General features: G+C 47.7%; 6 protein-coding genes across 11 annotated transcripts; 2 read left to right on the forward strand and 4 right to left on the reverse strand.

The window, feature by feature from the left end:
• Window positions 1-1,316: 1,316 nt before the first annotated feature.
• On the reverse strand, window positions 1,317-2,821 carry LOC9633496. Its single transcript, XM_024675664.1, has 4 exons — window positions 2,379-2,821; window positions 2,104-2,330; window positions 1,782-1,997; window positions 1,317-1,728 (listed from the first exon to the last, which is right to left on the reverse strand). The coding sequence occupies exons 2-4, from the start codon at window positions 2,287-2,289 to the stop codon at window positions 1,393-1,395; spliced, it is 738 nt and encodes a 245-aa protein (XP_024531432.1). The 5' UTR covers window positions 2,290-2,330; window positions 2,379-2,821; the 3' UTR covers window positions 1,317-1,392.
• A 912-nt stretch (window positions 2,822-3,733) lies between these two features.
• Window positions 3,734-4,552, forward strand: LOC9633497 (40S ribosomal protein S24-1). Its single transcript, XM_002970660.2, has 5 exons — window positions 3,734-3,837; window positions 3,887-3,928; window positions 3,998-4,168; window positions 4,243-4,329; window positions 4,395-4,552. Exons 1-5 carry the CDS (start codon window positions 3,766-3,768, stop codon window positions 4,437-4,439), a joined length of 417 nt encoding a protein of 138 aa, XP_002970706.1. The 5' UTR covers window positions 3,734-3,765; the 3' UTR covers window positions 4,440-4,552.
• A 1,016-nt stretch (window positions 4,553-5,568) lies between these two features.
• Window positions 5,569-10,133, reverse strand: LOC112346506 (probable starch synthase 4, chloroplastic/amyloplastic). 2 transcript variants are annotated; one of them, XM_024675593.1, is made up of 17 exons: window positions 9,899-10,133; window positions 9,668-9,821; window positions 9,512-9,599; window positions 8,354-9,431; window positions 8,247-8,298; window positions 8,075-8,197; window positions 7,954-8,029; window positions 7,718-7,902; window positions 7,471-7,665; window positions 7,353-7,424; window positions 7,075-7,281; window positions 6,898-7,023; window positions 6,689-6,838; window positions 6,573-6,634; window positions 6,418-6,493; window positions 6,017-6,361; window positions 5,569-5,952 (listed from the first exon to the last, which is right to left on the reverse strand). In XM_024675593.1, the coding sequence occupies exons 1-16, from the start codon at window positions 10,102-10,104 to the stop codon at window positions 6,185-6,187; spliced, it is 3,027 nt and encodes a 1,008-aa protein (XP_024531361.1). In that variant the 5' UTR covers window positions 10,105-10,133; the 3' UTR covers window positions 5,569-5,952; window positions 6,017-6,184. The 2 variants fall into 2 exon arrangements, with proteins under 2 accessions (XP_024531361.1, XP_024531362.1); XM_024675594.1 differs by lacking the exons at window positions 5,569-5,952; window positions 6,017-6,361; window positions 6,418-6,493; window positions 6,573-6,634; window positions 6,689-6,838 and having other exon boundaries at window positions 6,950-7,031.
• Window positions 10,134-10,198: 65 nt separating this feature from the next.
• LOC9632980 (CLP protease regulatory subunit CLPX1, mitochondrial) lies at window positions 10,199-13,606 on the reverse strand. 2 transcript variants are annotated; one of them, XM_002970818.2, is made up of 15 exons: window positions 12,320-13,606; window positions 12,157-12,236; window positions 11,974-12,047; window positions 11,829-11,908; window positions 11,726-11,776; window positions 11,596-11,670; window positions 11,456-11,533; window positions 11,353-11,409; window positions 11,225-11,295; window positions 11,075-11,174; window positions 10,924-11,028; window positions 10,806-10,868; window positions 10,623-10,745; window positions 10,428-10,568; window positions 10,199-10,363 (listed from the first exon to the last, which is right to left on the reverse strand). In XM_002970818.2, exons 1-15 carry the CDS (start codon window positions 13,289-13,291, stop codon window positions 10,322-10,324), a joined length of 2,112 nt encoding a protein of 703 aa, XP_002970864.2. In that variant the 5' UTR covers window positions 13,292-13,606; the 3' UTR covers window positions 10,199-10,321. The 2 variants fall into 2 exon arrangements, with proteins under 2 accessions (XP_002970864.2, XP_024531363.1); XM_024675595.1 differs by having other exon boundaries at window positions 10,210-10,363; window positions 10,623-10,868.
• A 472-nt stretch (window positions 13,607-14,078) lies between these two features.
• Window positions 14,079-16,299, forward strand: LOC9633498 (serine/threonine protein phosphatase 2A 57 kDa regulatory subunit B' theta isoform). The gene is made up of 2 exons (XM_002970662.2): window positions 14,079-15,577; window positions 15,651-16,299. The coding sequence occupies exons 1-2, from the start codon at window positions 14,423-14,425 to the stop codon at window positions 16,023-16,025; spliced, it is 1,530 nt and encodes a 509-aa protein (XP_002970708.2). The 5' UTR covers window positions 14,079-14,422; the 3' UTR covers window positions 16,026-16,299.
• LOC9632981 (polygalacturonate 4-alpha-galacturonosyltransferase) lies at window positions 16,181-19,495 on the reverse strand. 4 transcript variants are annotated; one of them, XR_002992455.1, is made up of 10 exons: window positions 18,876-19,495; window positions 18,796-18,824; window positions 18,704-18,745; window positions 18,534-18,620; window positions 18,316-18,474; window positions 17,900-18,231; window positions 17,485-17,842; window positions 16,834-17,421; window positions 16,405-16,779; window positions 16,181-16,344 (listed from the first exon to the last, which is right to left on the reverse strand). XR_002992455.1 is itself a non-coding variant. In XM_024675607.1 (9 exons), exons 1-9 carry the CDS (start codon window positions 19,024-19,026, stop codon window positions 16,507-16,509), a joined length of 1,968 nt encoding a protein of 655 aa, XP_024531375.1. In that variant the 5' UTR covers window positions 19,027-19,495; the 3' UTR covers window positions 16,311-16,506. The 4 variants fall into 4 exon arrangements, 3 of the variants coding, with proteins under 3 accessions (XP_024531375.1, XP_024531374.1, XP_024531373.1); XM_024675607.1 differs by having other exon boundaries at window positions 16,311-16,779; window positions 17,900-18,180; XM_024675606.1 differs by having other exon boundaries at window positions 16,311-16,779; window positions 17,900-18,183.
• Between the last annotated feature and the right edge of the window lie 2,682 nt (window positions 19,496-22,177).

The raw sequence follows: 22,177 nt of genomic DNA on the forward strand, positions 1-22,177 counted from the left end.
CCACGTGGACGAATCGCGTGCGATGATGACGTGGTGTGCTGTCATCCCCGTGGCGGCGGGGGTTTGGTGAGGCAATGCTGCCGTGGCTTGCCACGACGGACGTTGATGTGGACGTGGCCAAGGTTATAAAGTCCAAGCTGGCGCGTGGACTGACTGGACTAGCGTTGACTCTCTACTTTTCATGTTTACTTCGAAGCTTCATGTCATAGCTTCCTTTTGCCGACTTTGAATGGTCGTATCACTATGAAGCTGCAGTGTAGCTTCATCGTGGAAGCTTTTTTTCTTGTGGGAAAAGAAAATACATTTCCCCAATCCTTGTGTATGTGAATCTCCACAAGCCGTCGTAGAAGATCCTACTTACAAGTTACATGCTTTTCCACGTCTCTCGTGTCTCCAAACTACGACAACGCACACACACACCTTTGTAGATAGATAAATAGATAACTGTTTATGAAGGTCATGGAGATAAAAACGAAAGAAAACAAGAGTAAAACGATGGCTTTGAATTTTACCCATCGCACAAAAAAATAAAGATTTGATCACATCGACTCCTCTCTCTCTCTGTGCTTGATTGATGTCAAGCAAGGATAGAAAGCGGCAATTTGTGCAAAGTTTAGACACGCAAGGATGATCGTTAGGTGTGTGACCACAAGGGATTCGCATTTCTTCTTTCTTTTATCTCGGCGGCCATGTCATTACGGAAATCCATGGGTGACACGGCACGACGACCACGGCAGCCAATCCCCGCCCTTGGCGCCTTTTACACGACACGTATTCCAGAGTTGACCCGGAAGCTACGAGGTCAGCCACGGTCAACCCCGCGTTCTAAGGAGCTTTCTAGGGCTGGCTTCGCCAAACAAACTACCACAAGTGAGGATTCATCTGGGTTTGGTAACGCTCTGGTTTAACAAGAAAAAGCTTTTGCTTTGTTGGTGAACTAACGGACAGCACAGGTTTGGTCGTCTATAACACTTGGCATTTTAAAAGGTCCACGTATATAACCAAAGGTATATTCGTATACTGTAGAAAGGAAGGGAATAAATCTAAATAATAAACTAGATTGCAACCAAGGATAAGATCAACAACGTGTTACTTATATCCTCCATGCAAAGCAAAGGAACAAAAAAAGAGACTGTGGTGGAGGAATTGGGGGTCCAGTGTGACATCACAAATCACGCCAACAATTGGCAATTTGGCGGGCGGATTTTAAGTGGAACTCTCTTCTGTGACTATGCTCTTCTGCATCTATCTATCTTTCTTTCTTTCTTTTTCTCACTCTCACTCATTCATGCATTTATTAGTATAATTTACAATAATAGCTGGGTAGATTGTTCCACAGGAAAATTTATTATTGATATAGAATAGTGTTTTTTGGAATTTTTTTTTGGATTTTTAGAGAGGTGGCGCCCTCTGAGGTAAACCTTTTCGTCGGCTGGGATTCCTTCTGTCAATGTTTGCGATAATGGGTGGAGGCGTTGGAGGCGACAAGCCGAGCAGTGTGGAGTCTGGAATTTTAGCGGCATTGATCCTGCTGCTGCTGCTGCTGCTGTCGGTGGCACTGGCACCATCAACTTTGCGATGATCCATGAAATCCTCGTATGCTTCGTGATCCAGTTGCTGTTGCTGTTGTTCTTGGTGTTGCTTTGGTTGTTGCTTGTTGCCACCATTCTTGTCTCGCTTGGGTTCCCGAGGCACGAATTTCTCGTTGAGATGGGTGATCCCCGCAAGCTAATCACAAATCCATGGCAAGCATTACGGAGAGCAAAGAAAGGAAGGCGAACCTTGCAAGCCAGGGAGCAAAAGCGGTAGCTTTGTGGCAGGCTCCGCTCGCAGATCTCGCAAGTCTTGAGCGATGGTTTCACGGGCTTGATCTGCGGCCTGTGGTGGAGAAACACGACGCGGGCGCTGTTGATCACGTAGGTTTGGACGCCGGTGATGTCCAGCACCTTGTGGATCTCCGAAACTCTAATCACATTGTGGTAGGACGAGCGTCTGATCTGGAAACAATGATCCAAAGTTATAGCTAGAAAAATTAAAACCAATTTTCTATGATGGTGATGATTTGATCAAAACGTGATCATCACCCACCATGATATAACTTGCCTGGAGCATACGGTGATTTCGATGGTCAATCGTGCACGGGCAGCAAATTGCCTGGCCGGGGCAATCCAGGCAGTAGAGATTGCACTCGTTGCGGCTCAAATGTGGGTGCTTTTGGCACGAGTGGAAGAAATTGGTGTGGAGGAGTGGCTTGAGCCATCGCAGGGGATCATCGCAATTCCGGGACATCCCAATTGTTTCTAAATCAAGCAATCGATCGATCGAATCTCCTACAATGGCCACATTGTCACCTAGATCGCAGCGAGATTGGCGCATACCTTTCAAGTCTCTGCTCGATCAATCAATGTGGATCGGAGGATCGAAGAAAACGAAGTCGCCTGAGTGTGAGAGCGCGCTCCTCTCTGCTCGATCGTGCAATGTGGGGAGGAATTGGAGTGGCGATTTTGGGGAATTAGGTGAAGTGGGGGTGTCAAGAGTGGAGAATTAGGCGAAACCAACCATCGCCATCCCCGCGATTTACCCTTCGTGCGACTGCGGCAAAATGTAGGAAGCTACCGCACCCGAAAATTCCATACCGCGATCGATCACTCACGATTTCGCGCGCCGAGGGAGAGTTCTAGTGCGGCGATAAAACCATGACGATTCCTGGCAAATCTAGGGCGCAAAAGAAGAGAAAGCCGTGGCTGCTACCGCCTCCTCCATCATTGGTGAGGAACGAGAGCACTGAGGAAGAGGGAGACGTACGGAATGTGACCGGCTGGAGCCGGTTTGCCCGCGGGAGAGATTCTCCATTTTCATGCCACGTCATGAGCTTTATGGACGGCGGCGGACCAGGTACTCTTTTGGCCGTGGGGCTGACGTGGCAAAAGCGACCCAAATAATTGGCCAGTGGAGGACCCTTTCAAAGTTATGAATTTGGGATTACAAGGCTTTAGAGGAAGAGAACTGGACGAGGTCTTTTCTCTTTGATTGTTTGACCCAAAGACAAATTTTTTTTAAAAAAAATTTAATTTTTTTTTTTTTTGTTTTTTGTTTTGGCGCTGAGAGATTGAGTGCTTGGTTCGTGCTGCTGGTCCCCCCGAAAGATTGGGCCTTTCCCCTTTTTTTAATTTGGCGAGAGAGCAAATGCGGTGTCGTAGCTATCAAAGCCAAAACGAACGAGAACAAAATTGGAAAAGCCGAGCGTACTACATTAGATTGCGAGCTAAACTACACGCAAGAACGACGAGCCATCCAATTCCAGGCTCCAAAAGTGGCAAAGGATCGCATATAGATATAATACTTTGGGGAAGTGGAAGCTCCTAGCCCCCTTGGGCTGGAAATCTGGAAAGGGAGAATCTCTAGAGAGGAGCTAAAGCTGTGAGAAGCCTTTGCACGTACGGGAAAGAAGAATTGGAGGCTGGGAGATGAGCTAGGTATCGCTATTGCAAACATGACTCACTCTGATCATGAGCAGCGATCAAGAGCCACATTGTGGAGTTCTCATTCCATCTCCAATTCGTCACAGCAAATGGTTTGGGACCAGATTACCATAAGCTTGGTCGATTCCCTGGCAATCTGCCCTTAAGCCATGGATCATCGGTGTTGGAGATGAAAGGTTTGCTCTTTGACACGTGGCAGACACGTAAGCGCCACGTAGGCAATAAAAGTTTTTAGGGCTTTGGCCGTCATGAGCCCTAATCCAGGGAGAGGGGAGAGCGCGCGATGGCGGATCGCAACTACACTGTCCGCACGCGCAAGTTCATGACGAATCGTCTCCTCCTTCGCAGGCAATTTGTAAGTGCCGATCGTCAGTTTTTCGAGCTGATTTAACACGGTTGAGCAGGTCGTGGAGGTTCTTCATCCGGGGCGAGCCAATGTTTCCAAGGTGGGATGGATTTGTAGATTGTTTTCGAGCCTAGGCTAAGAGAATGTGGGTTGTGGATCGGTCGGACAGGCTGAGCTCCGGGAGAAGCTGGCCAAGGTTTACGAGGTCCGTGATCCCCAGGCGGTGTTCGTGTTTGGGATGAGAACCAAGTTTGGCGGCGGAAAGTCGTCGGGATTCGGTCTCATCTACGACTCGGTCGAGGCTGCCAAGAAGTTCGAGCCCAAGTATCGGCTTGTCAGGGTGAGTGAAGTGAGCTCATGGTTTCTCGACTTGCGCTCTAACTCTGGAAGCTTTTCCCCTTGCATCTTTTGCAGAACGGACTTGCAACCAGGGAGCAGAAGTCGAGGAAGCAGCTCAAGGAGAGGAAGAACAGGGCCAAGAAGATCCGCGGAGTGAAGAAGGTCTGCTCTCTCTCTCTCTCTCTCTCTCTCTCTCTCCATTGATGTGCTTGCTTGCTCCCATTCAGGTCAAGGCTTCTGGAGAGGCTCAAAAGGCAGGAAAGAAGAAGTGATGTGATTTCCAGGTAGTTTTCTTGAAATTAACCGGGCTTAGCGCGAGGCTTTCTAAGTCAAAAGAAGAAGTGTCGAGATCAAATGTATTTTCTCTCTCTCGCTTTCTTTCCAAGCGTCAAGCGTCTCGTGGTGTGTATTTACTTTCCAAGCGTCAAGCGGCTCATGGTCTATGAGTTTTTCGCTGCGTCAAAGGTTATGGATACAAGAGCGGAGATAATTCGTGAAGAACTTCAAGGTTGAAAAGATTTGGATCCAAAGAAGCAAGACCACCTTTTCTTTGTGTGATCGTGTCTTTCGACTGTCGTGACAATGTATAACATGCGACAACAAAGAGGAAAGCAATTCTGACAGTGATTTCAATAGGATTTTAGAGAAACCTGCCGGGAGAATGTTCCTGAAAGTTTACATTGAAAATATCTTAATCGATTTCGGACCATAGGTTTTTATAGAAAGGTGGGATGGATAGATTTAGCACCAAGCCTTTGTATAAATCCTGAGAAATTCTAAACGTAAAACATCTTTCATTTGATCAATCAATTTTCTAATGGCAACTTCAGTGGTGTCTTCCTTGGTATTTTTCTCCTTGTTGGCTCAAGTTTCTGTGGGTTTGCTGGTACAGTACGGTTCCACCACGGTCGGGAATGGCAATTTCATCCCCTTGAGCAGTACTGACGCGGCCCCCACTGTTGATATCCAAGGATTTGGGAAGAATGGCACTGCTCGTCTTTTCTCGGTGGTCATGGCGGATCAAAAGGCACTGGTAGCACCAAACAAAGTTTACCCCTACATCAACTTCTGGATCGCAAACATCCCAGCGGGTAGCACTGGTAAGTGTAGAACAAGACTAAGACAAATCTATTGATCATGGCTTGGCTTTGCAGGAGCTGTGAAGAGCAGCATTTTGGAGCCTTATGTTGCTCCTTCCAATACCAGCAAGAACATCCCATACCAAAATCCATTCAGTGCAAAGAACCATACTTACGATTTTGTGCTAGTCCCGCAGAGGAATCCCTTGGTGAAGCCCATGGATAGTCGAATTGTCAACTCGCTGGCGGATATAATTCAGCAGTACCATTGTGGAAGCCCTCTCCAGACTGTCTCCTTCACCACCTCGCTCGCTTGATGTCATTCACTAAAAAGTTGATATTTATCAACTTAACTTAATGAAATATAATACTTTTCTGTTATATAGATCGATCAAAGAATTAAAACGTGTTCTTCAGTCTCCTGCGATTATGTTGATCATGAAAGATGAATCATGAAGCAAACATCCAGCTTCAAACTTCCAAAAATGGGCGTGGTGCGATGTTCTTGTTGATCACAGCGCGCATTCCATGAGTTGCAATCATGCACAAGGTTTCGATGCGTGTGCTCCTTGAATCAGGCATGCATGATACGACTGATCCGCCAGTAAGTGTGAAATTTGTCTCCCTCGACACTTTGTATCACTTGAAATGTCCATGGATTCCAAATTCACACCTCTTGCTGACCACCTGTTTTTTATGCTCGTACCTTCGCAAAACAACATAGCAATAGTTCAAGAAAAACAAATGAAAGAAAAAGGACATAGACGTACCGCATACGAGAAGGGACTACGTCCATCCAATTCCAGGCTCCAAATGTTGCCATTCTTGTCGAGAATTCTATGGCCCGGCCCAGGAGAGACTCTTCCCGTTTAGCCTACAGCTCCTCGTAGTATATACACGCGTTACGTAAAAAGAGGAATGGAGCGAGAGAATGCCTATTATGCAGGTGCCCTGGACCTTGCGCGATTGATAGCTTGCCTGTAAAGCTCGATGTACTGATCAGCGGAGGAGTCCCAGCTAAAGTCTAGCCGCATTGTCTTCTTCACAAGCTGTTGCCACCACCCGGGCTTTTCCAAGTAGTACTTGATTGCACGATCTAGTGCGTAGTTCAATCCCTGCGATGCAAACAATGGTTTATGGAAAAAATATTTCAGAAAACAGCTAGTTGTACCTGAATTTCGGCCGCCGAGAAGCTAAATCCATTGCGTTTTTCTTCCGGAATCGTCGTGTCATCGACGTCAAAGACACTGCACAGCACGTAGGACAGCGTCAAGCAGCTCGTCATCATGCATTTGAAGGAGAAAAGAACAAAGAGAAAAGAAAGACCTGTCATTTAGACCGCCTGTTCTACGTACTACTGGGATGGACCCATATCTCATGGCAATCATCTGCGCGACAAGGAAAGGATCTTCTTAGTTTGACAAGTGAGAATAGCTACTTGCCTGAGTCAGTCCACATGGTTCAAACACCGATGGAATGACGAAAATGTCCGAAGCCGCGTAGATTGAATGTGCCAAAGGCTCGTCGTACTTTAGCAACAACCGCACATCCGAATGGCCTTCAAACTTGTAAGAAAGTTCTTCAAATTCACGCTGTAGTTAAGTAAAATGTCAGGAACTGAAAAGATGAAAAGAAAGTCACTCGAACGCACCTGAATTTCAGGAACAGGACTAGACCCCAGCAGAACAAATTGTCCACCTTTTTCTGCAGTGTGATATATTGCATGTCTTATCAAATGTACGCCTTTCTGGGGTACAAGCCTAGTGATGCATCCTATCTGAAATCCTGGTCTTAAAATCTCACAAAACAAGAATAGAAAAAAACTTACCAAGGGCCGTTTTTTGTCGACATTTAGTCTCAATTGAGATTGAAGAGAAGCCTTGTTGGCTGCTTTGCCACTCAAATCTTCTGCACTGTATTGGTGCTGCAGTATAGGATCATATGAAGGATCCCAGGCTTCAACATCAATTCCATTCAAAATTCCATAGAACTTGTTTGAATGTACAGAGAGTGCGACTTGCAGTCCTCGGCCGGCCTGCACAACAAAGTCGTCAAGTCAAGTCATACGTAGTGATTAATTCTATTCTCAGTGAGTCAGATGTGTACCTCCGGCGCTCTGACTTCTTGAGCATAAGTTGGAGAAACGGTCGTGACAATGTTTGAGAAAACGATACCTCCCTGAGAATAAAACATGAGAAAAACAGGAGGACTGTAAAAATACCACCTTCAACAGGTTCACTCTATCATGCATGAAACTGTCCTGCATTCGATCCTGTCTGAATTGCTGCTGCACGTTCAAGCCAAAGGCAGCCAAAGCTGCAGGAGATTCCGTGCCTTGATACTCAAAATTGTGGCATGTGAATGCCAACCGAGCTGAATTCAATCCTAAAGGAACATAAATGTCCCAATATAATGGTGCCTGAAATGTGAAGTTAGTCCGAAACCAAGTTACATAAGAGTAAAATACATACTACTGCTGCAGAAGTCCAGTCATGGCTGTGGATTATGTCAGGCCTTTTGTTGCTTTGCAGAAGAAACTCTAAAGCAGCACGGCAGAAATACGTAAACCTCCTAAAGTCGTCTCTTTCACCATAGACGGTGCGCCTCGTGAAGAAATTTGCCGGATGAAAGGGCTCAATAAAATAAACAGGGAGACCTGCAAGCGCAAATTGCTCAAGCGTAACAAGTATGACGAGATTCTGGTCACCTTCAACAGTGCCCAGCCAAACTTTGTTTTTGAAAGTTTGGTTGTCGAAAAACGATAAAAGCTCCATATCTAGAACCTATCAAGTAGAGATGGCTGAGGGACCGGTAGAAAAAATCAATACCTTCAAGTTTTTTATGCGATCGTAATCCATGCAGTCGTATTTGGGAAGGATGATCTCAACCAAGTGGTCTTTCCTTTGCAAGGATCGGCTTAAACCAGTCACAACATCCCCCAGGCCACCAACCTGGTAATATCAAGATATCCATCAGACGCTTATACAACCACAATTTTACCTTCGCAACTGGTGCCATTTCTGCTGCGATGTGAACAACGTACAGTCCCGGTCTGTGAGTGAAGAATGCAAGAATGAAAAGGAAGCACTCTCATTCCAGACACTAACCTCTTTCGATCGTTGACAAGCTTCAAGAGACCAGACATGATCTCCTCGTTGCTCTTTTCCTGCAGCTGGACAAATGCATCTCGAAGTCGTGCATCTCTGCGCCATGCCATTAGCCTTAGTTCCTCGCCATCCTCAACAGTGATAACTTTGTCCAGCATCCACGCATCTATACGAAGATGTATACCCGTCCAGAAATCCCATGGCATTTCTCCTGCTGGAACCTGTAATATCCCCGACTTCTTTTCTGATTTCAGACGCTCAAGCCTGGCCTGAAAGCCTTCCACCTCCGCTTGATAAGTTTGCAGCTGTGTTCGTATTTCGGCATCCGATTCCAGTAGCCGGTGCTGTAACAGCTGAACCTGTTCCTTGAGAGCTTTCTTGTCAGCTTGAGCGTGTTCTAGAAGTATTTTCTGACTCTCGGCCTGAGCCAATTGCACTAGCAGCTTCTTGACCTGTTCTTGTAGCATGCGGTTCTCCAAAAGTAGCCTATCGTTTGTGCTTCCAACAGCTTCCGAGCCAGTCGTCGTAGGAGAAAGCTTTTGCTCGGACAGTTTGAATGCTTCTGTAGCTGATAGCTCGGCAACTTGAAGCTCCATTTGCAGCTTACGAATATTTTCCTTGAGTGTATCGTTTTCAGCCTTTGCGTTCTCGAGGTCCGTAAGGGACACCGTGTTCTCTTCCAGCCTCGACTCTAACGACTGGAGCCTGTCTTGAAGCTCTGTTTTATCAGTTCGTAGTTGTTTCAGCAGCTCATCCTTGCTTCTCAGATCGGCAAGACTTGATTTCAGTGATTCCACCTCCTCCTCAAATTTAGTACCTTTGATACTAGAGCTTTTGGTTGTCAGGGCCTGTTGTTGCGAGTCCTCTTTCTCCTTCAGCTTCTTTTGCAGGATTTGCACCTCGTCCTGGAGCATTTCATTCTTTAATTTCTCTTGCTCGGCCAGCTTTATCTTTGCACTTGACTCGGCCAGCCTCGTCCGCAACACCTCTACTTCTGCTCGCAAGCTATCCTTCTCCCGGCGAGATTCCTGGAGGTCTTTGAGCGCTCGAGCTCGGACCTGGTTCAAGAGTAGAATATCTTCAACCAGAACATTTCAATCAGGACGTGAACACGATCGAAAACTCAAGGCCTGGGCTATGGTTAAGGACAGTACCCACTTTTTTCGGCTTCTCTGATCATTAGCAGCAGGTCTTCAATGCTAACACTGAAGGACCGCTTCTCTTCCACGTCCAGACTTTCCTCAGTCTATACAAAAAGAAGGAAGAAAAGAACGTATGAGAAAGTTGGTATTTCAAACTGCTGCTATGGAGAACCTTGGAGTCCTTCGATGGAAAGAATGGACCGTTTGCCAGCATTTGGACATTCTTCTCTCCCTCGGAGCCCTCATCTCTCGCCTCTTCCGATGGAAAATCCTCGGCATCAACCGCGAGACGCTCTCGAGCGCTCTTCTCCGCTTGTAATCTTTTCCTGCGAGGTAGCGAGTCAGAGAAGAGAAAGAAGAAAAGCGAGAAAGAAGGCTCTACAAGGATTTCGATGGATAATACCTTAGATTCTTGTGGCGCAGCCGGCAGGACGTGAAAACGAGCCTCGGGCATGGATTGCAATGGCCGATCCAGGAGTCGCCGTGCAGCTTCCTCAAGCTGGCGATGGAGCTGAGCGATCGCGCCGCCGCGACGGTAATCATCCCCCCGGTGGTGAGCGCCATCTCTGTGCTCATCCAGCGAGAATTTGGGGCGGCATTGGCGATCATCGCCCCGCCTCCGCCATAGCCACAGCGAGCCAACCACAGAGTCACGCTTAGGGATTTCGATAAAAAAGAATCGCTAAACTATACCGTACTACAATAGTCACAGCATTCCGTACAATGGAAGTTTGTGAAATACTAAAACACTGTTCTTTCAGCATCATCATCATCATCATCCTATAGACAAGGTGGTGTTTTTGTGATGGTACAAAAGCATCAATTTTTACATGCTCGCGGCTCTTTCGAGCTCCAATTCTTCCTCCGCCTGAGAAGAGATTTCCAAAAGAGAATGAGGACGATCGGAAGTAGCAAACTCTAGAATGCTTTACCTGTGTCTCCAAGTATCGCACAAACGCGCCGTCTCCACGCAAGATCTTGGCACCCGAGCCGCTGTTCTCGGGAGTTCCTACTGATGCTTCGTCGATCACCACGGCGTCAATGCGCTCAATCGCGCTCTGGGACTCCGGGATCTGGAGAATAGCTAAAAAGTGAGGAGCAGAGAAAAGAGAGAACGTTAAACGCACCTCAAACATGGCATCGGTGAGGATCTGTTCCATGAGGGAACGTAGGCCACGAGCACCTGTGTTCTTGGCCATTGCTTTCTGAGCAATCTTTCGCAGTGCACCATCCGTGTAATGTAGTCGCGCCTGAAAGAAGAATCCATCACCGTGTAGAGAAGTTTTGCAAAGAAAGCACGGTGTACTTACGTTGTTCATTGCAAACATTTTCTTATACTGCTTCCCAAGAGCGTTCTTCGGCTCCACTAGAACCTGAAAAGCAAGGCCGTCCGTCAGAACTTGTTTTCTGTTGTAGAAGTCAAGTTACCTGCACAAGCTCGTCTTCTGACAACGCTGCGAGACTTACAAGAACAGGAAACCTCCCAACGAATTCCGGAATTAATCCGTATGCTATAAGATCGCTACTCTCAACCTGTGTAGAGCACCGGTCAGATTGCGTAAGAACGTTAGTTTAGCACCTTCTCAAGAAGTGACGATGTTACAGCCGCACTAGAAGGGCCACCAGCCCTCATATTTGCTCGGACAGGTGCTCCAAAACCTATCGACGAGTCCTGTCTCCTGAAAACAATCTCATTGTGAGCCGATGTTCAAGTTTTCGAAAGATAAACCTCTCAGAAACTGTCTTTTCCAGATCAACGAAAGCTCCTCCACATATGAACAAAATATCTTTCGTATCCACCTAAAAACAAGACAGATTGTAACGGTTATTCACTCAAAAATAGACGACCGCACTTGCCTGGATATGATCCCCGCGAGGATGCTTTCTAGCACCTTTCTCGGGTACATTGACAATCTGCAGGATAATCACACTAAGCTGGCAGTGGAACAGCAGAACTAACCGTTCCTTCAAGCATCTTCAACAGAGCTTGCTGAACGCCTTCGCCGGAAACGTCCCTACTTATGTTGAGACTCTCCGCCTGTGACGACAAAAGGAAAAAAATTTGTCAAAACCAAATTTGACCGGGCAGAAAAGCAGTACCTTTTTCGTTATTTTATCAACTTCATCGATATATACAATGCCCTGCTGAGCTGCTGGAACATTAAATTCCGCAGCCTGGTAGAAAAAAGAAACCAACATCTGAAGCTACAAGAAATAAAAAGTAATGTACCATCAAAAGTTTGTAGAGAATCGACTCCACATCCTCCCCGACATATCCTGCCTGCACACAGAATTATTATTTCACGAACCGGGAGAGAAAAAAAAGTCCACACCTGCGTTAGAGTGGTTGCGTCCGCAATAACAAAAGGAACATTTACAAATCGTGCAAGGGTCTTAGCCAACAGCGTTTTTCCTGATCACGACAAAGAGAGGGGTGATCAAGTTACCAAACAATTTAGCAAGAACACTCAACCTCACCTGATCCTGTAGGACCCATGAGAAGAACGTTGCTCTTCTCAAGCTCCACATCGCTGTCATCTCCTTCATCGTCGCTGCCAACAAGTTGGTCCAGTCAGTGCTCAGAGGATCACAATCATGAAAGAAAAAGCAAAAAACGGAAAAGAAAAAAGAAAGAAAAACAAAAATCAAACAAATATCTACCCTTCAGACTTGTAGTTATTCTTCTTCGTCGTCTCGTAGTAAATCCGCTTGTAGTGATTGTATACTGCAACCGAGAGCACCTACAAATACAAAAACCAACGCAGCCATTAGCGACGTCTCGAAGCGGCCGAAACAATAAATAAGAAAGATCTCAATAGCTCACCTTCTTGGCACGTCCCTGGCCGATGACATACTTGTCAAGAGCATCACAAATCTCCTTCGGCGTGGGTAATTCCTTACCCAAGTTCGAGCCACCCCAAGTGTCCTTCACACCGTACGAACCACTCCCTCCAGATCCTCCTCCCGATCCAAGCTGCGCTCTCACCAAGTTGGTATTGGGAGGATACGGCGGGCACGGTGGCTGAGACATCGCTACCACCGGAGGCAAATTCACTCCAGCGCCCTGCTGCCAATGCTGTGGATTGTCTCCATACCTCCTCGACCCTTCACCACTTGCTCTATCAAAATCAAACGGTCCTCCTCCAGTAGCCTGGCTCTCACTTAGAACCAAAGACTTGCCCCGCCTCGGGAACTTGTTCTCCAGATCCTTGAGTACGTAGCATGGCACCGGGAGCGACCAGTATGCTCCACAGTTCGGGCAGCAGCACATAGACTCGGCCACTTTGGACGAATCCTTGCCGGTTCCTCCTCCCTGTTGCAAGCTGCCCGATATAAACACCGGCAAGCTCGACGTAAAAGTGAGCGTCAAACCGGTCAGGCAAGTCGGGCACCGAGAAGAGGCCCTGAAGCTCCAACACCGCTCGCCCTCCTGCTCGACCAGCGAATTTTGCCTCTTCTTATCCACAGCATCGCTGACAGGAGTGGAGGATGGCGGCGATGGGGGTGTCACCGTTTTCTTCCTGCCTCCTTTGGGCAATCCCATGGCGCCCCCGGGATTTAACTCGTCGCCCTTGTGCGTCGTCGATACCGCGGGAGTGGTGTGGAGCCAGGCTGAATTGGAGAGCCCGAATGGATTGCCGAAGAGCGCCGGGCTCGCGGCGGCATTGCATGATACGGATTGATAGGCGCCCGATTCTCGAGAAATGCTGGCATCGGGTCTCGAGACGTACACCAGAGCGAACCTGGCGGCCGCAATATCGCTCAGCTTCCTCCACCGCGTCAGAGATCCCGCCATAGCACTTCTCGAGCTGCCCGGACAAACCCTACGTGCGCATTCTCGGCTGGGAACAGAAAATCCGTGAAATTCTGGATCCCGATGGAGCTGCCAATCGGGGAGGGAAGAATTTCGAGCGAAATGGATCTAGAGCCCCGATCTTGACGAGAAACTGGCCGAATTCCTAGATTTTCCTGGCGGCATCGATCAAATACCCCACCTGGCCATCGCCGCGACAAGATTTGAGACGACGCGCCAACGCTCCAAGACGCCGATGGGGATCTAATAATCCAGCCCTCACAAGAAAACTCCTCTCTTTCTCCTCCTAGCCCAAGAGAGAATATTCAGTCAGTGAAAATGGGTATATTCACCGCCGTTCAGTTCATGCATGTCTTGGCCACCGGCACCAGGCAGTCATCCGGTAAATCACCTTGTCTATTCACCGTTTTACCAGCGCTCGATCTTATCCACATACCGGCTGCCGCCGGTGTTTTGCGGCCAGCTCCGAGTCTCCGCCATGTGGCTCATTGGCCACTGTACATACGATTAAAAGATAATGGCGTGGTTGGTACATGGTTTCCAAAGGATATGAATGTTCCAAATGATTTTCTTGCGCCATACTCCATGCCCGATGGCCACATTTTCCGTGCGTACGGAGATTTGACCAGCGTTTACTTTCCATTCCAGTGGAGAAATCTCCGCCTCGAGCTGCTGGCCGTCGGATGCGCTCCTCCCATCGTGGCCGCCCACATCGTCACAATAAAATTAGTGTGGAACCAAAGAAGGGTTCCGCCATAGCCGATCGGGGAGGAGGACAAGGGCGCCGCGCCGATGCTCGTCGCCGCCACTGCCGCTGCCGCCGCGCCGATCTCGATCTCCACCGCCTCGCCGCCGCCGCTGCCGCCGCCGCTGGAGCACAGGATTTCACAGCCGGAGCAATCCCCGGATCGATCATGTTCTCCCCGGAGCGGCAGCAGCAGCGGCAGCAGTGAATCGAGGGAAATCTCACGAGCACAGGCAAGTGTGTGGGCTTTGCGACTGCTAGATGCGTAGGCCGGTGGCGCGAGGAAGGGAAATCTCGAGCAAGAAGGGGTTTTTGGGCAGCACATCCTAAAGAAGGGTTTTTGCTTGCTACCACCAGGCAGTCCAGACATGGTCAACATAAAGCTCAAGCAATTAATTCGCAAGCCGTCGTCCAGGAATGATAGCAGCATTGAGTCCTCGATTGGCGCTCCAGCTCCTCATCCAGGCGGCATAATGCCGGGCTCTACCAGTGTTCCTTCCAATCCTGGCTCTCGATCTTCGTCTTCCTCCTCCGGGCCGGTGAATGGGCTCCTCCCACTGACCAACTTTGAGCCGCTGCCGCTCTTCCGCGACGTTCCCAGCTCCGAGAAGCAATCGCTCTTCGTCAAGAAGCTACATTTGTGCTGCTGCGTGTTCGATTTCACTGACCCCTCCAAGCACACGCGAGAAAAGGAGATCAAGCGGCAGACACTCCTGGAGCTCGTCGACTACGTCACCTCGGGGTCGGGCAAGTTCACCGAGAACGTCCTCGAGGACATGACCAAGATGGTGTCGGCCAACTTGTTCCGGAGCCTGCCACCCTCGTCCCGCGAGAACAGTGCCGTGTCCGAGAGCTTTGACGAGGACGAGGAGCCGGTCATGGACCCGGCATGGCCGCATTTGCAGATCGTCTACGAGTTCTTACTCCGCCTGGTGGTGTCCACCGAGACCGACGCCAAGGTCGCCAAGCGCTACATCGACCACTTCTTCGTGCTGCGGCTGCTGGATCTCTTCGACTCGGAGGACCCCCGAGAGAGAGAGTACCTCAAGACCATCTTGCATCGGATCTACGGCAAGTTCATGGTCCACCGCCCCTTCATCCGCAAGGCCATCAACAACATCTTCTACCGGTTCATCTTCGAGACGGAGAAGCACAACGGCATCGCGGAGATGCTGGAGATCCTGGGCAGCATCATCAACGGGTTCGCGCTGCCGCTCAAGGAAGAGCACAAGCTGTTCCTGGTGCGAGCTCTGGTGCCGCTGCACAAGCCAAAGTGCGTGGCCATGTACCACCAGCAGCTGTCGTACTGCATAACGCAGTTCGTGGAGAAGGACTGCAAGCTCGCGGACACGGTCATAAGAGGGCTGCTCAAGTACTGGCCTGTCACCAACAGCCAAAAGGAAGTCCTCTTCTTGAATGAGCTGGAGGAGGTACTGGAGGCGACGCAGGCGTCAGAGTTTGAGCGCTGCATGGTTCCCCTGTTCCGACAGATTGCCCGCTGCCTTAATAGCTCCCACTTCCAGGTAGGCATTCTCGTCTTTAAAGTTATTCTTCCTTGCCTTTGACTCTCTTTTCCGGTTTTTTTTCTTTCCCCAGGTAGCGGAACGAGCACTCTTTTTGTGGAACAACGATCACGTCGTGAGCTTGGTGGCACAGAACCGGCAGACGATACTGCCACTGATCTTCAGTGCGCTGGAGATGAACAACCGGAACCACTGGAACCAGGCGGTGCACGGGCTGACTTGCAACGTCCGCAAGATGTTCTCGGAGATGGACCCGGAGCTGTTCCAGGAGTGCCAGCGGAAGTTCCAGGAGGACGAGGAGAAGTCCAAGGGGATCGAGGAGAAGCGCGAGATAACGTGGAAGCGGCTCGAGGCGGCGGCGGCCACCAAGGCCGTGAGCTCCGAGGCCGTGCTGGTGATGGGAATGGCACCGTCGTTTAACCAGCAGAGAACCATGGTAGGCGTCTAGAAGATCGAGCCCAGCGTTCCCTGTTCTTGTTGGAGGATCTATCTCCACTGACCGGCTGCCCTGTAAATCGCCACCAATCCAGAGAACCAGTCCCGGTGTACACAAAAACCAGTAAGTTCGTCCGAGAGAACCGGTCGGTGTCGATGAACCAGAGCTTGAGAAGAATACTGCGGCTGGAGTTGTTTGAATATTTACTCCTGTTTATTGGTTGTTCTGTGTGTGTTTGTAGAAAACAACGCTCTCCCCTTTCTATACGAACCATCCTCTTTCTATACGAGCCACTGCTTTGCCGGAAAATTCTTTCTCTGTGCATTATTTTCTTCGGGAAAAAGCAGCAGCCATTTTGTTAGAAATGAGCTGCGAACTTACAAAAGAATACCTTGATCCGTATTTACAGCACAGGTGCCAGGTTGATGGAAGGATGGAGAACAAAACTTGGTCGGTCGATCGATCTGTTTGTTTTTCTTTTTTTTTTCTTGGACTACTGGATGTTGCACTCCTGCAAGTAAGGATGATCATACTTCACGTACCTCGACCAGTAACCTTTGAATCTCGAGAGTCCAATTTCTAGCCAAGGTTTAAGGTTCCCATTGTAGTGGACAACGGCGGCAGCGTCGATCTCCTCGGGATCCACACCGGGGTTGTAACCGAGTCCCAGGACGTGCCAGGATTTGTCGAGCGGGTACGTGAGGTTGTAGAAGGTGATGAGTCCCGGAGGCAAGGTTCCCAGCTTCCAGAGTGTCCTATCCTTGTTCTGCAAGAGAAAGAGCTTAGCCACATCGTTTTAGACTTTCCAGAAAACGCTTACCATCGTTTGCCACTTGTGGTAGATTCCTGTGATGTCGCGCTTCTTCCACTCCTCCAGGTCGAAGATGTTCATCCCGTAGGCCCAGCCACACGCGTTTGGATCGAAGTTCCTTGCGATGTGAGGATTGGAGAAATTAAGATACTTGTCGAATCGATGGAAGCTGGCTCCACAAGTCTCCACTGCACCGTTCACCTTGCCATGGAGGTCCACGGACCACAGCGGAGTCAGGTCCTTTTGCACAACGATGTCGTCGTCCAGGAACAGGATCTTGCTCAGTCTCGGGAACACCTCCGGGAGATAGAACCTGAGATGGTTGAGCATCGACAGGTACTTGGGGTTGCGGTACTTCAGATTGGACGTCCCAGAAGTTACGCTCGTTGTCTGGTCCGGTTTGAAGTAGTAGTCCTTCATCGCTGCAGATTCCAGTTGCCGTAGGACGGGACAGTAGGAAGAATTGAGCCACGTAAAGTCGTCGATATTTTGGACGTGAATGGTGGCGTTGCCCGGGGGATTGTCCAGAAACCACATCTTCATGGCCCCAAAATTTAGGCGGTCTGTAACCAGATGAAACACATGCTTGTCGGGTTCCTGCACGAACCAAGACACATAGGTCACATGTCTTTACAACTCCTGAAAAGTAAATGTACGTACCTCGGCGTGGAGGACAGTGGAATTGACCACCACTGCTGCTGCAAGGACGTTGTCCGAGAAGAGCGCATAGTGATACAAGTCGTCGTCCTCGAGCTTTTCCCGGTTCGGGAACTGACGCTCATCTGGGGGCAGTACATGATACTGTACGTTGAGGCGCAGCGAAAGGCAATGCAGGCCTTTCGGCATGGTCTTGGCAGCAAGCTGGCTCAAGAACGCACTTTGCTTCCTGAGTGAGCGCGCGTAATCTTCAGCTCCATGCAGCATTGCTCGCAAACCTTTGACTAGAGAGTTACAGTCGTAATTCTGCTGCCTTGCCTTGGCCAAAACCTGTCCCATGGCACGGATTTTATCGGGAGCACTGCAAGATAGAGACGCTAAGTTCCACTCGTAAGGTACTGCAAGGAAGAAATATTACCTCCGTGGTAGCTCAGCATCAATGGTTGCGTCACCCACGACACGCTCGCTGTCTCTGAGACGGATTCTCAGATCGCGAAGAAGCCTCTGATTGTTGCGAGCCTGAGCAACCCCAATGTATGCTCTGGCCATAATCACTTGATCGCGAATCAATCTGACCAGGGAGTCTGAGTTTTCGTTTTCATCCCGCCTCCAAATGCTGTACTTGCCGAGTATCGCCCCATCCACAGCTTTGGAGCGTTTGATAGCTTCCTCTTCCAGCCGTGCCTTTTCTCCTTCATCCTGCTGGAGAAGCTCTGTCAGCCTTTTCTCATGCCTACGCAGTCTCAGTTGCTGCAAATCGAAAAATAAAGTGTGCATTTCAACATGCAACCGATATGCAAACATTGTCAATCTGCGTAGACTTTGGGAGCTTACCTTTCGGATCTCAGCAGCTGGATCGGTCTTTACTTGAGAACTCTCGTCGGCAGTAGCGACAGTGGTATTCACATCTTCTCCATGAGGCAGGTTTGGATTCACCACAACCGTTCCCTGGTCCTCAGCTTCCGCAGTTTTAACATCCTCAACAACGTTCTCCTGAACAAAAATAGCAATAGAATTTTACAAGCTGTAGGTGGCATCGCCTATTTATTTACCTTCTTCGCGACCTCTTTCTCCGAATTCTCACGTACTAACGAGGACGAGTGAGATACCTCGGAGTTTGCTATTATAACGTCGAGTACCTACATGCACAAAGAAAAAAGGGAGTCTCTTGCCATAAGAATCTCTTGCCGAACTCCTCACAACCAAAAGACTTAAAACTTACTTGATCCGCCACAGTGGCTTTCTGCCCGTTACGCGAGTCATCCTGGAAGTCGAGAATTAAAACACGGAACAAATCTATAAAGCCAAACTCACATTGCTGGTTTGCGGCAATTCGCCCTTCCCTGTGTAGTTAAGTTAAAACCCCACGATAAGCAAAAAGAAAAAGATCTCACCAAACGAAGTGCTGAAGATCGCGATTCTTGGCGCAAGGAAAATGAGTGGAGCGATCATAGAAACTGCAAGAAGCACCCCCACAGAGATCCGGAACTTATCATTTCTCACGCGATGCTGGGGACCTGCCGCTGGTCCTCTTTTGGATCGCATGGTAGTCACTACATGTGTGATCTCCTCCTTTCACCGGCGCTGCTGGAGCTAGATCCAGTGATCACGAACCCTAGCCTGGAACAGTAGGGGCCTCTTCCCTCTCTCGCCGGAGACAATGTCCCCGAAATACCCCCGACGAGGATCAATACCGAGAATGCTGCTGCGCAAGAAGATCCAGGCCACGGCTGTGCGCAATCTGGCGCTGGGGAATGCCGATTCCGAGCGGGGAGAGAGGCTGGGCTGCAAATCTTGGCGAAGACGAGGAAGAACCAGCAATGTGGAGCTCCCGGCACCGCCGCAGCCAGCGCGGCGTCACACCTTTGCCCTAAGAAGCGCCATGGCTGTGCCCCCAGCTTCGAGCCTGACGAAGAAATTTCCACGCCCAGAGAAAAATGCAGGTACGTGTGGGAGAATATTCTCTTAGTCAGTGCACGAATCTGTTATTTACATTTTCTCCAAACTAGGTACTTTTCTTACTAAGCAAAATACGTTGTGTAACCTGATCTTGCGAACGGTCCAGATGCAAACTAAATGTGCTTCAAGACTAGCATTATATGGGTATATTCATTTTCTTATTTTTATTATGTGGCTGAATGTTGCTATGTGAGTGCTATTAACTAGCCCAAAAACCTTAATTTATATACAAAAGTGAGTAGTTCAGATTAAAATCAATTCAATAGTTATCAAAATTCTATTACATTAATATTAACATATAGCATTATAACCATACACTTGGACCTCACATCATCCCTTCCTCTCGAAATGATAGAAGATAATTAGGATTCTCTAGTGGACAAACTAGAATATGAAGGAACATCAAAAGAAGGCATTGGTAGATATGTTAGTGGTATTAATTGTTTTTAATCCTTTTGTATGAAGCATTTTGCTACTGCATATACACAATTTATGGAGGATCAATTTATTAGTCATTATGCTAAACTTTATAAACTTGCAGCTCAATTTACCACAATACTTGATACAGTCCCTTTCACTGAGAAAAGAGCCTCTTAGATAAACCACATACTGTAAGATTGGGAAAATAGATTAACACTAAAGCATTCATTTTGTACTCTATATGTGGATAATAATGAAAGTTATAATGTCATTGTTGCCTCACTTATATACGACTCAAGTGTTTACTAGACTTTGTTTAAATTAGTGGAAGAATGCTTGTCAAATACTAATCCCAAGACATAACATTGGTAGCTTGTGGCAATCGCAAAAGTAAACTCAACTCCGTTAGTAGTATCAAATCATAACCATATAAGAGTTTATATGGTGAAGCATCAACAAAACTTTACACCCCTATGATATATGCATATTAAAAAGACAATAAATAACCATTCCAATTCAAATGTTGAAAGTTTATATACTTTATAATTATCCTTTTAAAGATCTAAATGAGCCATTCCACCAAACTATCAAATTATGGATAATAAGCATTTGTGAAAGTGTGACTTATCCCCAATTGAGACGTTAAAATGTGAAATGCCTCAGCCATAAATGTGGGATTATTATCCAAAAGAATTTGCTTTGGATAAGAATACTAGAACACCACTCGATTGAGGGGGAAGTATCTAACAACAGTTGCAAACGCATTAGCAAGAGCTCCGACTTCCTTTAGCAAGTTAAGTAGTCAAAAGCAATAATGACATACTCAATGCCAACAATCTATTATGGAAAATGCTCTATTAGATTAAATGCTACCAACTCAAACGGATAAGAAATTACAATTAACTCCAGCTGTCCTTATTATGAGTTTAGCATCAAACATAGCTATGCACATACCGGATATTATGTCACATCTCTACCAATAAAAAAACTTGTACAACTTTTCAGTCATACAATGATATCCTATATGCTTGCCTATAATAGGAGAATCATGGTAGATGTGGAGAAAGCATGGAATAAAGATCAAAGGCACCATCAACTATAAATGATCATCAGAAAATAGTTATCCTCAAGGTAATATTAAGAATGTAAATACCGAAATGGTAAGTCATCAATAAATGATGCAAAATTCTCAAATCCATCATAAAACTTTCGAATTCACAACTTAACTATTTAAGCCTCATCAAAAAAAGGTAAATCTTGCTTCACATCTTATGGACATTGAACATCAAACATAACAATTATTGGTGGCATAGAATCTTTATTTAGAAAATTCACAAATGTTAAAATAATAGGCTCGTTAGAAATATGGGAATAGAGCAAAAAAGGAAAAAGAGTTCAAGAAAGGGCATTAGTATTAGCCATAGAACTCTTTAGGTGATGAATAACATCAAAATCATATTGTACAACTAAATTTTCCATTCTACCTTAGTCACTTAACCATACCTCTGACCACTTGGAGGAGTCTCACTCACAACCTCTAGAAGTCCTATTTCGGACTTGGGTTTGCTAGCCTCAAGAATGGCATCCCCGCCACTCAACCTTTGCACTTGGTCCAAGTGCTCCATGTGTCCAATCCCATGATCGACACCCCAAGGTACCATCGATATATTAGCCTATTATGCTAATGCCATGCCCCTTCACCTTGGTCACACTGGTGGTCTAACACCACCTACATCACAATCCCGTCTTTCAAGGATTGGGCCATCCATCTATAAGTGATCATCCCAAATTCACTCCTTAGCATCCTTAGGATGCCTGCAAACATGGGGAATAACCTTCCCCAATATCCCTTTTCCGGTCCCCACCAAGTCCCTTTCTGCCTATGGCCGTGTTCGCCAACACTGCCACTGAATCGAGGCCCACAAGCCCAACCACTAAGTCCCACGGTCCTATGGGACTTCCTCACCACACGACTGTGTCCTTGGTCACTACACCAGAGGACTACTCCTTTTCCTTTTCACAGTCTGGGCCTTTGGGATAACATTTCGGAATACCATGGCCTTACACGAGCCTCATGGGTACTCTCCCCACCTTCTGCCTTTGGGTGCTCTAGCCATGGGCTTAGAGCGAGGTTCTGTTGAGCCATGCTAGATATCCAAGTAGGTAGTGCTACCCACACTTGGACTGGGAGCATCGACCATTCGATCTCCTGGGGGAACTAGAGGCAGCTCTTGAATACTTCACCAAGCTACCTTGCTTGTCGGTCCGTATTCATTCTAGCCTTGGACTTCCCAATGGTCAGCTCATCACCCAACAT

This window comes from Selaginella moellendorffii, unplaced genomic scaffold (genome assembly GCF_000143415.4).
Source record: "Selaginella moellendorffii unplaced genomic scaffold, v1.0 SELMOscaffold_15, whole genome shotgun sequence".
NCBI classification, from domain to species: domain Eukaryota; kingdom Viridiplantae; phylum Streptophyta; class Lycopodiopsida; order Selaginellales; family Selaginellaceae; genus Selaginella; species Selaginella moellendorffii.

Coding starts and splice junctions, on each gene's coding strand:
- LOC9632980 (XM_024675595.1), bottom strand. CDS start 13,291: ATGGCGGGATCTCTGACGCGGTGGAGGAAGCTGAGCGATATTGCGGCC. Junction 12,237..12,319: donor GCCAGGGACGTGCCAAGAAG/GTGAGCTATTGA, acceptor TTGTATTTGTAG/GTGCTCTCGGTTGCAGTATA. Junction 10,569..10,622: donor TCACCGATGCCATGTTTGAG/GTGCGTTTAACG, acceptor GCTATTCTCCAG/ATCCCGGAGTCCCAGAGCGC.
- LOC9633498 (XM_002970662.2), top strand. CDS start 14,423: ATGGTCAACATAAAGCTCAAGCAATTAATTCGCAAGCCGTCGTCCAGG. Junction 15,578..15,650: donor TTAATAGCTCCCACTTCCAG/GTAGGCATTCTC, acceptor TTCTTTCCCCAG/GTAGCGGAACGAGCACTCTT.
- LOC9633497 (XM_002970660.2), top strand. CDS start 3,766: ATGGCGGATCGCAACTACACTGTCCGCACGCGCAAGTTCATGACGAAT. Junction 3,838..3,886: donor TCCTCCTTCGCAGGCAATTT/GTAAGTGCCGAT, acceptor ACGGTTGAGCAG/GTCGTGGAGGTTCTTCATCC. Junction 4,330..4,394: donor AGATCCGCGGAGTGAAGAAG/GTCTGCTCTCTC, acceptor GCTCCCATTCAG/GTCAAGGCTTCTGGAGAGGC.
- LOC112346506 (XM_024675593.1), bottom strand. CDS start 10,104: ATGATCGCCAATGCCGCCCCAAATTCTCGCTGGATGAGCACAGAGATG. Junction 6,839..6,897: donor GTCCTGTTCCTGAAATTCAG/GTGCGTTCGAGT, acceptor ACTTAACTACAG/CGTGAATTTGAAGAACTTTC. Junction 6,362..6,417: donor TCTCGGCGGCCGAAATTCAG/GTACAACTAGCT, acceptor TTTGCATCGCAG/GGATTGAACTACGCACTAGA.
- LOC9632981 (XM_024675605.1), bottom strand. CDS start 19,026: ATGCGATCCAAAAGAGGACCAGCGGCAGGTCCCCAGCATCGCGTGAGA. Junction 18,746..18,795: donor AATTGCCGCAAACCAGCAAT/GTGAGTTTGGCT, acceptor CTCGACTTCCAG/GATGACTCGCGTAACGGGCA. Junction 16,780..16,833: donor ACCACAAGTGGCAAACGATG/GTAAGCGTTTTC, acceptor TTTCTCTTGCAG/AACAAGGATAGGACACTCTG.
- LOC9633496 (XM_024675664.1), bottom strand. CDS start 2,289: ATGTCCCGGAATTGCGATGATCCCCTGCGATGGCTCAAGCCACTCCTC. Junction 1,998..2,103: donor GAAATCACCGTATGCTCCAG/GCAAGTTATATC, acceptor CATTGTTTCCAG/ATCAGACGCTCGTCCTACCA. Junction 1,729..1,781: donor TTTGCTCCCTGGCTTGCAAG/GTTCGCCTTCCT, acceptor ATTTGTGATTAG/CTTGCGGGGATCACCCATCT.